Source organism: Lactuca saligna, chromosome 2 (assembly GCF_052625555.1).
Source record: "Lactuca saligna cultivar CGN05327 chromosome 2, ASM5262555v1, whole genome shotgun sequence".
Classification (NCBI taxonomy): domain Eukaryota; kingdom Viridiplantae; phylum Streptophyta; class Magnoliopsida; order Asterales; family Asteraceae; genus Lactuca; species Lactuca saligna.
This window is the reverse complement of record NC_136418.1, coordinates 36038761-36052771: the sequence shown is the minus strand read 5'-3', so window position 1 is coordinate 36052771 and position 14011 is coordinate 36038761. Positions and strand designations below refer to the sequence as shown.

At 35.2% G+C, this 14011-nt stretch overlaps 1 protein-coding gene across 1 annotated transcript; it reads right to left on the bottom strand.

The window, feature by feature from the left end:
* Positions 1 to 1067: 1067 nt before the first annotated feature.
* LOC145029649 (protein FAR-RED IMPAIRED RESPONSE 1-like) lies at positions 1068 to 3833 on the bottom strand. Its single transcript, XM_078978142.1, has 8 exons — positions 3815 to 3833; positions 3615 to 3719; positions 2961 to 3360; positions 2623 to 2844; positions 2301 to 2505; positions 1965 to 2104; positions 1463 to 1589; positions 1068 to 1373 (listed from the first exon to the last, which is right to left on the bottom strand). Exons 1-8 carry the CDS (start codon positions 3831 to 3833, stop codon positions 1068 to 1070), a joined length of 1524 nt encoding a protein of 507 aa, XP_078834268.1.
* Positions 3834 to 14011: the final 10178 nt, after the last annotated feature.

Sequence of the window (14011 nt, the reverse complement as noted above, 5' to 3'; positions counted from 1 at the left end):
TATGTGACGTGCTCAACAGGTCAAAAAGGATTAATGTGTAAGGTTTAGCCGGGTTTCAATACTTTTTCGTTCAAAATTTTTTTTGGGAACTAAAGTGTAACTTTTACCAAAAGTTTGGGATTTTTTTGAAAATTTTCAAATTAAAATTTAAAGGTTTTGGGTGGTGACATTTTTTTTTAACTCTTATATGATTAAGATATGATTTTATTGGTGATTCAAACAAATCTATATGGAATGTGTTTATTTTATATGGATGATTTATTAGGGATATGGGTAAACATTAATTGAAATTGGTGGTTCCTAGGATGTATCAGTTGCACTGACAATCACTAATAATAGTTTGTAAAAATATATATCATTTCCATGGATAATCTCTAAGAATATTGTGTTTTAATATGGTATTAAAAAAAATACTTTTAATTATATTTAGCTGGACATTCTGGTAGATATATTTTTTAATATTTTGGTATTAAGTAAGAAAAACAAGAATGTAAAAATGTTGTTATTTGTAATATATTCTTAGAAAAATTTTGTTTGGTATTAAGTGTAACTAATGGTTCCCAAGTATGCCACATTTAAATGTAATAAATCATAAAATAGCTTGTGATAGTATATATTCTGAAAGAATTAGGTATAAAACATTGTTTTAAAAATGATTTTGTATTAAGTAATAAACTAATAGAACAAGTGAAGATAAAATAACAAAACAAAAAATAGAGTACTTAATTGCTTATAATAATGAGTACTTAGCTACTTATAAGAATCTAAATAACACGTAATCTTTATTGAAAAAGCAATTAAATGAAAAACCTAAAGTCATTTAAATCATTTGTTGCATGAATAAAACAAAAATAAGACTACATTACTTTAGCCTTCAATGGACAATTCCTCTTATCATGATTAATCTTCTGTTTGCATGAGTTACACATTCTCTTTGGTTTCCGACATTGATTTGTCAATATCTCTTTTTTACTTTTAAGTCTTTTTCCATGACTACTAGAACCTTTGTTGCTGATAATTGAAGGATTCTCAATTTCACATTCCTTTGGAAGAGTAACACCTATAATCTACTCCAAGTACTCATGCAACTTCACTGGATCATGACTCAAAAATGAGACACAATGACCAACAATTGAAAAGATGTCGATTGCTGCATTGTCAACTTTTCCATCCATTTGAGAATTCTTAAACCGCCGCCTCAATAATTTTGGAGGAATTATGTTTCTACACCAACATTTCAAGATATATCTTTCGGGTATTTTTTCAAGATTGTAGTACCTCATAACATAAAATATGTGCTTGCATAGAACTCCAACATGTTTAAACTGCATGCATGTACACAAGAAGGATCCTTCACTCTTGTTGTAAGTAACCTACATTTTATTGGTGAATATTTAATTAATTTCAATATCAGTTAATATGTCTATGATGTGAATTTTAAAAAATATAAATATAAACATACCTTCAAATCTTTTTTGTTCGCAAGACTATCAAAATGATATTCTTCCTCGTCGGGTAGGTCGGGGACAACTTCCTTTTTCCTTGTGCTAACACTTTTATTTCTCTCCAACACATCAAACATGTTGGCACTATCAGAAGAATCAGTTACGACTTTTGTGATAAAGCATGATTTTTCAGATTAAAAAATCTCTTCCTGAACTTGATAAAATATTCTTCTTGTGTAAACCTTTGCTGCGTGTGGTTCATAAGGAAGATATGTAATGTTCTTTGGAAATGTTGTTGTAGTTGTGAAATCCGATGAATTTTGAGTGTGTCTCTGTCTTTCCATGACCAAGTCAAATGTCAACATAAAATTGACAAGATATGATTCGGATAATGTAGTGTTCTGAAAAGACCAGTTTTGACTCTCTGATAGTGACGTGGCTCTCATCAAATCGGACATTGGAACATTCTTGATGAATGTAGGAATCTACAGTCTCCTCAAACCAAACATCTTTCATAACCATCTATTATCCTCAAGATGAAATTCTTTAATCATATTTTCCCATCCAACTTTAAACTCTGATTCATTAATTTTTGCATTCCATATCAAGCTGTTGAAACGTTTCTTAAAGTCTGAATTTTTTGTAATTTCCCAAGTTAACTAAAAAAAATACAAACAACATAAAAATGTAAGAATATAAAGAAATATATGTTATATAATAATGAATAACAGAAATTGTAAATCAAATAAGAAATAATTTTGTAAAGAATACTCAATTGTAGAAAACAATAGTGGTGTATACCGTTTTAGGTAATTTTGATGTTATATGCTACATACATAAACGATGACTGGAGACTGGTAACAATTCATCAACAACTTTTTTGATTTCTGGATCTTGATTAGACAATATAATCTTAGGTGGACTCCCAAAAGCTTTCAAAAAACATTTTAGTAACCATTTGTAAGAATATGTGTCTTCTCGGGTAAGCATTCCAGCAACAAATGTGACACACCTCTTTTGGTTTTCAATTCCAATAAATGGAACAAATACCATGTTAGAACTAAATGTAAAATATGTTATAATCATGAAAAAATATATAAAAAAAATTAATAATAACATGTTAGTCTGGTAGGTGGCATGATATGAAACAACATCCCCAAACTCCTTGTAGTTATACTTAGAAGTTTCATCAACCCAAAACATTGAAAATAGCTTTTTTTCCTCGACTCTAAACTCAAATGAGAAATTTGATGCATATTTAACTCTCTTTTCCATGGTGTTGACAATCAATTGGGCATCACTACCACCAATAAAACAATTTAAATTCCTAGCACAGTTCTTGTAATTAGTCGCCAATCCACCACAAACTGAACACCCACCTTGGAGACCACACATTAACCTATAAGCGTTTTTGCACCAACATTTTACTTAGACATGTTATAAATGTAAGTTTTCTGAGACAAATCTATTTTTTATTTTACACGTGACCAATGCATATTAGCCTTAGGTATCAACATATGATTATGTCTTTCAACGAATTCATGAACCACATATTTTCCTGTCTGAGGAACAAGCTTGAATACAATATGAGCCTCACATACTTTCCTATGTATATCTTTTCTTCGTTTTACTTTTTTGTACTGAATATCAATAGTGTCAACATTACCAGTGTTGGGCTTTCCTTCTCTGTTACATAATAAGTACCTATTGGTGAAAGTACAATCTGTCTTCTTCTTGTTTGATTCTATCCTAATATCAAAACATGCTTCACGTGCATAATTTTTGTACATTTCTATAGCTGCATCATATGTATCATATATGTCGTCGACTTTAGGCTTTACATCTTCATTGGTCTTGGGTGTATAATAATCTATCCCACCCGGAGATGTATAATCACTTACAACTACAAATTGTTCTGCAATTGTAATATATTAGTTAATGTTTTATTAGTACCATTCTTACAGAATAATGTAAGAATAATGTGTGATTTAATATAATTTCTAAAACATATTCCTAAAGAATAAACAACTAACGCTTCTGATTTCCATATCAGTTCATACATAACATTATAATAATAATGATTACACAAAAAATATTAACTATATGTTTGCAAGAATGTGAATTACAACAATAACATTGACTATTTTGCGTTATTCAAACAGTTTGTACCTTCATTGACTTCTTGACCAACGTAATCTGAAACATGGTTTTCGTCATCTGTATTATCTGACCAATCAATTGGATCTTCTGATTGTTTGTAAGTGATAAATTCTTCTATTGCAAAAACTCATCAATCATTTCGTTCTCCATTCCAATGCTTTGATTATGCATGATCTGATTCACTATTTCATTCTCCATTAGGAAGTTACTTGTCTTTTCATTGTCCATTTGGATTTATAGGCGAGGAATAAGAAGAATTGGAAAAAAAGTAACTGAACAATCAAAATCAAAGCAACTGCATGTTAAACGATTCATATTTTTGGGTAATACAATATTCATTAGAAAATTTACAAATTTCGTTATTATTTATATTTTCAATTGATAAAATAAATTCTTGACTCCAAAATAGAAGTAACTAAAATCAACGTGGTACATTTGAGAAAATACAAATAATACACCCAAATTTAATACAACTTGTTATCCTATTCAATTCTTGAAGAATATACATTGCTGGTATAAATGTATTCCAACATTTTATGAAAATAAATGTAATTATAACTAACTAATTTTGTCACACCCCAAAACTGAGAACAACGGAATACTTTCTGAGGTGGAGCACTTCATGTTCAGTATCATAACAATGCATAGTAGTAAGAACAAGCAACAACATTCATTACATTAATATGTTAATTGTAATACATATGTGTTCTGTACATTTAAGTAGACACCAAAAGTATGAACAAAATAAAAGATGAGTCTTATACGTGCTCCATCTTCCTAAACGATGCATTAGTACGTGTTTATTTTTGACCTGAGAATACAAGTTATTTTGAAAACGAGTATCAGCGTAAAGCTGGTGAGTTCATAAGTATTTAGTGTCATTGCTTGTATAAAAATGTTTACAATCATGTAGTGTAATGGTTGTTATCAAAATTTGAAAGTAATTTGATTCCTAGAAAATCCCATATTTTCCGGCAAAAGTAGTATTTTACCAAAACTAGGTTATTTGTAAGTTCGAGTCTTTGAAAATGTAATAATCTTCTCATGAAAATATCAGTAATGAAAACACAGTTTTAAACTCGATCATTAGTTTTGTATACACCTCGAGATGTGTGTGTAAATAAGGTTTGAATGTGAGCTCGTATGAAATCATACTAAGAGATAGTAGCGTAGCGGCTGACCCTCCAGGTCACCAATAGTGTAGTAGTGTTTTGTCATCCCAGGGCCAAAAAGGCTCAGACTGTAGCTGGCAGTCGGTATGGGGGAAAATCCATCCCATATAGATTTATACACATAGTGGTCGCTCTCCCTCCAGGAGGCGATGGTTACCTGACAGCTGCATAGCGAAGTGTCATATAGAGAAATAGTGCATCACATTCCATTGTAGTAATTTTCTCTCGTATAGTATATAGTATTCTCTTAGTGTACTATGTATTTGTGACAACCCGAAGTTGTTCCATCGCCGCAACCCGTTCCGTCCGTAAAACTCGTCTTAAGCGAATTATTCCGATTTCGTTTTTGGATTAGGTCATTTAAGTTAAGACTTTTATTTTGACCTTGTAAGTATCCAAACACGTTAGAAACACATGAAAACGTCCCAAACTACTAATTAGAAAAAATTTAGTTTCGACCATATCAGGTGACGACAACTTAAATGGGTGCGACCAAAAGCCTCGGTTAACATCAATATCGGGTAGAATTGCACTGTGTCTCAAATCCAAACCATATTTAGAGTTGTTTAAGCCTCATTTGAAGTCTTTTCACACTCTCTCTAACCTCTCTCCTCAATCCAAGATCTAGGTCCAAAAATCACTCATTCCAAGTTTCAAATCACCAAGGTAACTATACTAGCTTCTAGTATAACATCCTTAACCTTCAATTTCGAGTTCAAATCGTGATTTTGGACCATAAAGATGTGTTTACAGCCCTGGAACACTCTTGGGCTGTGAACACATATAAATGGGGTTTTTGAGCCTTAAAACCCTTCCAAACCACCATTGGAGCTTAGATGTAGCTTAAGGACTTATTGGATTGGACTTAGAACACCTTAAACTCATCATTTGGGGAGTAAACATGAGTTTACTGCCCAAGAACATGCTTGGGCCGTAAACACCCTTTCATGGGTAGTAAACTCCTTTTTAGGTGTTAAAATGCCATTTACACACCTCCTAAGCCTTGAACTAATAACTAGAAGCAACCACAAACGAATTAGAAGCCTTAAACTTGATGAAATCCCTTTCCTTAGGTGTTCACGGCTGTAAAACCTCCATGAATGGGTTCCTGGGCCATAAACTCCTATAAATGGGTTAAATGGTGCCCTAAATTCACCCATTGGATTGTAAAAAATGAGTAGAATCACTTATGATTAACCTATGACCATCAAAGCACATAAGAATTGAGTGGGTGAGAGTTTACGGCCATAAACTCATAGTTTACTACCGAAAACTCATCAATTGGTCCATATTATTGATTTAATTCCTTTCTAATGCCCTAGAACCAAACCTAGCATCACCCTAAAAAGATATAAGACCATTTAGCACTTAAGAACACCAACCATGAGTTTACGACCGTAAACTCATGGGGATGTGGTGTTTAGGGCCGAAAACTCTTCTAAGAGTTTACTCTTGAATAGTAAACTCCATATCCGAGCCATATATGTCCATAAAAGTCACCCGGGTCACTCCAAACACTTGAAATGAAGTGTTTTCGCGACTAGAAGTGTATATCCTCAATTAATTAGTGATTTAAAATCTAATTAGATACATTTTTGTATCATTTAATATTACATAGGAAGTTTTCAAGCCTCGATCCGACGTTTAGCATCCTAGTCGACACATTCCTCGTCCTGTGAGTTCATACCCCTACCCTTTTTCAATGTTTTCACTGTTTTCAGAGGGGGGAGGGGAATACAAGCAAATTACAAGTAATACTTGTACTCAAAACTTGTTTTATATGTGTTATGTTTTGATATTACATATGCTTTTAACACCGAAATTCATAACAGATAACCGTTTGAACTTGCAGATCACATTATCATATTATTTGTGAAAAACGTTATAAATTGTTGTATTTTATATTTTTCACAAATGGTTTTCCACATTATAATAGTTAAAAACATAACCTTTGAACTTTGAACATGAAACTTAGTATATTTTTTTGTCCTCGGTAACACTCCACAGAGATATGCGAGTGGAGGATAGTCTTTTTAGATAGAACTTAAAATGGATATTCCGCACTATTACTTGTAGATTTGTTATTCCTATAAATTGGAGACACGTCCTCGGAGAACACTCCACAGAGATACACGAGTGGAGGACCGCCCCTGTAACCAGAATCTCTTAGATATGGAGCGTGACTTGAGTGTATAGATCTATACGGGGCTGACTACCCCGCACCTGGCTGCTAGCTACAGCCGAACCAAAAGGTTCAAGGGTGACAAAAGTCATAAATGATACTGGCCTTGCTTCGCCATATCTAGTCTATAGTATGGTTATAGAACTCGCAATTTGGATAACAGATATTTACTTTTTAGTAATAATGGATATAGTAAATTAATAACCTTAAGAATTAGTTTACTATGTTGATAGTTTTATATACGTGTTAAAACTAACATACACTTCACAAGGATAATCAGGTTTTCAGTATACATCTTTTACATTACATTTTGGGTTGGTAAAATAACTCACACTTCACAAGGATAATCAGGTTTTCAATATATATCTTTTACATTACATGTCACATTTGGTAACCAACTTTTAGGAAAATATAGGATTTTCCTGGGTAAGAACTATTCATAACTAGAATTGTGTAGCATAACAGAAAACTAAACATTACTTTTAAGAAAATATGGGATTTTCTTGGATAACCAATTTTTTAGAAAACAAAAGGAATCTTGATCATTTTCATAAAACAAACCGCTTATGAACTCACCAGCTTTATTCTGATTTTTAAAATGCTTGTATTCTCAGGTTCTCCTTAGATAGGTATCCCACGTTCTTTTGAAGAAGATGGAGCGTATGGAAGTCACGTCTCTCTTTTGTTTAAACTTATGTATCTAAGAAACTTGTATTACTTTACTTTTAAATAGATGTAATGAAATCTATGTAATATAATGTTTTGTGTTTACTTCGCTTACTATGTACATTGGTTATGATATTCACATGAAGTCACCTCCGCCCCGGAACGTTTTTGCCCTGGGTTTCGGGGTGTGACAGTATTATTCTCTTGATGTAGTTTATAGTGTTTCTTCATATAGTGGATAGTGTTACGTTAGTATAGTATAGTATATAGAATTCTTTTCACATAGTGTATTGTACATATAGTCTTGTAATTGTACTGACCATAGTGTGTATCATAGTAACATCGGTAATGAACAATAATCCTTAACTATACCTATTATAGTTAAATAGAGTACTTTAGTTTAGTGTCTTCGATAAGTAGGAGTATCGAACTAGAGTGAAAACTTTTATATCTAACACAAATATACAAGATATATAACTAAGTATTAAACGACAGTCGGACAGATAACCTAACACCCTAAGTCCACAATCAAACAAGAACAGGAAATAAGGCAAGTTATCAGTTCTAAGTCCTTCAATACTTACTTATATAAATATATTGGCGTAGACATGATTTGGAAATAATTTAAGGTTTGAAAACATTAAAAATCAGTTTCGAGACAATTTATTCGTGAAAATGAGGTTAATAAACATTTGAAATAACTTTGCTGACAAGATACTTTAAAAACGGAGAAAATCCTTTTGATAGCAAGTCTTAATCACGTGTGATTGATACTGCAATGTATCGGATTCTACTTGTATTCCCCCCATAAATGTAGTTAAAAACATTTGAAATGTTAATTAAGGGGTATGAACTCACCGTTTAAGGTAGGGTTCGAGTATGTGATTCGTATGAGTGTCGAGTGTCAACGGATGCTCTGAACGCGAGTAGCCCCTATTAATTATATGGTTAGACATATATAAGTTAGAGCTAAGGTGTTTCATGACTAAACATGATGGGAAATCTTTCCTAAGGGCTTGGAATCACTAAGACTATGTGTCCCATTTTCTATACTCAATGATCTATGCAAGTTTAAGGCCAAATATGGATATTAGGGTGTGTGTATGGCCATAAAGGCAGTGTGCGGCTGGGGTATGTAGCTAGACTTGTGAGTGAGGCTGTACGCTAGAGTGTGCGGCCGTATAGGGTGTGTGTGCGGCCGTACATAGGGGTGTGTGGCCGTACACTCCTTGCTTGAGTCCCATGTGTCGATTTTGTGGCCTTACTATCACTTTGGAGGGTATTATGAGTGTGTGCGGCCACCTGATGAAGGTATGCGGCCACACTCCTTCATAGGATGAAGAACATGAAGAACATTATGAGTTTGAGGCTTTGATTCAAGTGTTTTACCTCTATGACAAGCTAAATGATGGTGTTCTTCACGTTTTGGAGGCCTTTTAGGTGTTCTTGGGTGGTTTTCTAGAGAGAGAAAGTATAGAGAGAGAAAGGATACAGCCAAAAGTGAATGGAAGGGGGTCCTCCACTTTATATAGGGTTGAGTGTGAGGTTGGAGAGGTTTGTTGTTGGGTGTGCGGCTGGCTGGCTGCACACACCTCTCTTGGTGTGTTTGGTTGGATTTTGTGATGCAACACCCTTCCTAACCCTTCCCATGGCCCATATTTATGATATACTAAGCCTAAGACACTCATGCGGACCCAACATATTGCTAAAAGATGCTAATATCACGTGAATTATAAATATATGGATCGATTTCATAATGTGAAAATGTTGGGTTGTCACAAATTTAAGTCCCATCATGGACATACGTGGATTTACAATATAGTTTCGGAGTAGGTTAAATGTTAGATTTTTCGTTTCAACTAATAAATAAATTTTAACTAATTCAATGAAATCAATCTTATTCGAAATGAAAATAAATATAATTATAATTATCTTATTCAATGAAATCAGGCATATCCCAACATTTAATGAAAATAAATTCTCATAACGATGAAAAAATAAAATGACTTACAAATGAAAATGAGATTCAATCACATTATATCTTCCTAGATGGACAATTCCTCACATCATGATCTGTCAACTTATTGCAAATTCTACAAAGTCTCTTCCTTTCCACAATTGCATTTCTTTTAGTAGCGACATTCTAATAATGTGATTTCACACATCCTTAAATTGTAATATAATTAGCTTCCCTTATATATAAAACCATCTTTTGATACACTACTTTCTTGTGTCCCATGCTATCCTTCAAAACCCATTGATTAAGAAGATCATTCATCCTCTTTAATAGACTGATAATCTAATATATAAATGCCATATTATTTTGTAAGTTTATTATAAAATACAATTATGTTCAAACTAAAACTACTACAAAACAAATTCCTTTATTTTATTCAATTTAACATAACTATTTAAGTTGATTATAAATAAACTGTTAGTAAGTATATATTTTTAAAATTATTTTCAAAATTCTATAAGAATATATGATTCTTTAAGAATATATGATTCTTTATGAATGATAAAATATAACATTCTTTAAGACTTTTCATATGACGATGGAACAAAGCAATAGAAAAATAACCAGTTTAAGAAACATAATGTAAAAGCTATAACCAAAAAAACAGATAAAATCATACATTTATTCGAAACAGAAATCGAACAGATCCATGGCTTATACTGGCGTTGATTTCATCATCAACGAGACCCATTATCACAGAAAAATAAGAACTGTTGAGTATGACAACTTTAAATGAACTACAACAAAAGCTGATTAATAAAGGAGTCACGGAAACAATATGTTGATCTGAACCCTAATTAAACAAATCTTATACCTAATTAAACACCCGAAAATATATTATCTTTTGAAACGTTCGAATTGCTTCCATATATAGAGCTATTTTAATTTAGGTAATACAAAAGAAAATGTCGATCATACCCCTTTGTAGGATAATGGTTGAAGTTTGGTCTTACAGTCACACAATAGTTAAGGTTCATATATGAAACCATGACAACCCAAATTTTTTTTTTTTGCTTTATAAGTACAGTCAAACGAGAGTCAGACTCATTTCTACTACCTTTTTAGCCTTAATAAGGGACTGTCTGAGTGTTCTAGCCTTATACATTCAAAGAATGAGTGTTAGGAACTACCTGCTCGATTCACTGTACAACATTCAAGCCATAAACTCCATCATGTGGAGTTTACAACTGTAAACATGGAGTTTACGGCTGTAAACTCAACCATGGTCGTAAACCCCTCTTATATATATGAGGTCACTTCATTTCTTCATTCTTTTCTTTCCTTGGCCAAAATATCCTTAAACTCTCTCAGTTATCATCAAGTTCTTCATCCGAATCCTCCAAAAAGGTAAGTTTTCTTCCTTCTAGTTGTTGTTATCCTTCTTAAACATGTATCATTCTTTGATTCATCCATGAAAACACTCATTTTTGTCTAGATCTTCAAATATTCATCTTTCACTAAGAACACACACTTGTTCTTGGTGGCCGAAAACACCTTCTAAGGCTTTTAAGTTATGAGTATTCCTTCTACGAACTTTCTATCTAGTAGAATTATTAGCCTAATACCTAGATCAAACAATTGGTGGATGATTCCCAGGAGTTTACGTCCGTAAACTCATGTGGCCGTAAACCCCTGGCCGTGAACTCCTTGGCCGTGAACACTCTGACCGTAAACTCATGTGTCTGTAAACCCCTGGCCGTGAACACTTTGACCGTAAACTCTAGGGCCGTGAACACCCCTGTGTGGCCATAAACTCACCTTTGATCAATCACATGTGATTTCATCACTTAGTCCAAGTCCCTAAGGGTGTTTCTTAGCATATTAGTTGCTTATAAACACTATACTTTCCATATATGTCATTTAGGACCCGTTTGTGTCTTGGGAGTTCATTTCGTGGAGCTTCTCAACCTTACGCGCATATTCATTTGAATCACCCACGCCAGGTGAGTTCATAACCCGTAATGAATCTTTTAACTGTTTTAAATGCTTTTAAGGGGGGGGGGGGGGGGGCAATATAAGTTGAACACAATTATAATTGTGTAAATGTTTGTTATAAACATCTTTCAAAAGATTGCTTATGTCTTTTATAAGTGATGAAAACATTTCAAAAACTCTTTTAAAAGTTATGTTACTTCATAGCTTACAAAACTCTATTTTTAAAAGCATAATCATAACTTAGTAGATAAAATGAGTCTGTAACGACGTAAATTTTAAAATCAATTTTTCATTTTTACAAACAACAAAAACATCGAGTAATAATTTAGATTCCAATGTAAACAATATTGTCACGACCGATTACATAACAAAGATCACAAAAATAGTTTCCCCCCCGAGTGTGTGTACGATCACGCCGGCGCCTTCCCACGGTCCTCGCTAGTACCTGAAACACATAACACAACAACTGTAAGCATAAATGTTTAGTGAGTTCCCCAAAATACAACCTACACACATAAGCCTTTCCAAGACCTGACCTTCCGATCCATGTGGCTCAGGGGACTTCCGTCCCGACTGGGTAAACCTTCCGGTCCTACCCACGTCAACCTTACGGTCCATTTTACAACGCCTTCCGGCCCATAACATAATGCCTTCCGGACCATATCAAGCATATCATACATGGCACATATAACGATTAACTTATCACAAATAATGCATATATCTCATATCATATTCGACCTTCCGGTCACACAGTCAAACCCTTCCCGGTACAGTATAGTGAGAAGACTCACCTCGTATATCTTGATATCTCGCGAACCCTGGAAATCACTCGTGCTAGAACCCCCGAGCTATAATCCTCCTATAACATCATATATCTCTAATTAATACTTGTACCACTAAGGTTGACCATCCCTATCAAGTCAACACTGGTCAACTTTGGTCAACAGTCAATGGTCAATTTGACCGGACTCGGCGAGTGCACTAGAGCAACTCGGCAAGTCTAAGCATTTTCACCAACTTGCAAGGATTTCCCTTTGACACGTCGAGTACTCCCTTGACTCGATGAGCTCCACCTGGTCATGAATCGCAAGGCCACCGCGACTCAACTCGCCGAGTCGCAAGGACAACTCGGCGAGTTCCATCTCGACTCAGTCCACCTGTCAATCCTTCTCTAAGTCCCCGTGACTCACTGAGTCAACCATAACTCGGTAGGACCACTCACTAAGTGCTTAAGGACAATCTTCATGCTACTCGCCGAGTCTGTTCTTCAGACTCGGCGAGTCCATGCCATGCATCGACTCAAACTTGCTTCTGAGGTCAGATCCGCTCCATAAACTCATAGATCTGGCCCTCCTAAGCTCATTTATCATGTAAAGTCACAGTCTTGGCCACCATGCAACACTTACAAGGTTCTTTTTGGAGAAATGACCACTAATATGACAACCCTAGCCTCTAACCCAAAAGGAAGGATATAAAGCATATCATTTGGGACTTTCTGGACCTGCCAAGGTCCAGATCTAGGTACCATATCTCCATGGGACCTCTCACACTTCAATTACAAAGCAAATAAGGCAAGAAGAAACCCTAGATTTGACCATATCAACATAAACACGGAAATAAGCTCTGAAAGATACCTCAAGAAGCTTCCCTTGGCGAAATGGAAGTAGATCCAAGCTCCTAACTCTTCTAGCTTGACTTTCCCCCTTCCTTTCTTGCAAAAACACACAAATTTGGTGAACAATAGCCTCTTATCTCACTCACAGGAGCTCTCAGCTGCTTTGGTGCTCTCAAGGATCAAGGTGGACGCAATGAAGGGCCATAAGATCCTTTAAATAGAGCTTAGGACCGGAAAATTAGGGCTTCATCAAACAGCGCGGACTCGCTGAGTGCATCCCTTGGACTCGCCGAGTCCAGGTGCGAACCCACATCCAGAACCGTGACCCTACTCGGCGAGTTCGAGCTCCAACTCGCCGAGTCGCCTCACAAAACTCCAAAAATATGCGAATAAAAGATACCTGGAAATCCGGGCTGTTACAATTCTCCCCCACTAGAACTAGACTTTGCCCTCGAAGTCTCGCTCTGCAAATAGCTCCGGATGCTGCTCACGCATCTCACGCTCCGGCTCCCAGGTCATCTCTGAACCCTTCCGATGCTGCCACTAGACCAACACCAGGGGTACCTCCTTGTTCCTCAAAACCTTGATCTTTCGATCTCTGATGGCCACTGGTCTCTCGGCATAATTCAGGCTCGCATCTACCTGAATCTCCTCTAATGGAACCACTATCGATTCGTTGGCTATACGCTTCCTCAGCTGCGACACATGAAAAGTGTCGTGAATCTGCCCCAACTCTGCTGGCAAATCCAAACAGTAGGCTAACCTGCCTACCCTCGCGATCACACGGAAAGGACCAATGTATCGGGGCCCCAACTTGCC

Bases quoted from the DNA above. Each gene is read 5' to 3' on its own strand.
- LOC145029649 (XM_078978142.1), bottom strand. The intron at 2,845-2,960 runs GTTGATACCTAA...AAACGCTTATAG, and splicing joins GTTGAAAGACATAATCATAT to GTTAATGTGTGGTCTCCAAG. The intron at 1,590-1,964 runs GTTATGAAAGAT...TTCTTCTGATAG, and splicing joins CATCTTGAGGATAATAGATG to TGCCAACATGTTTGATGTGT.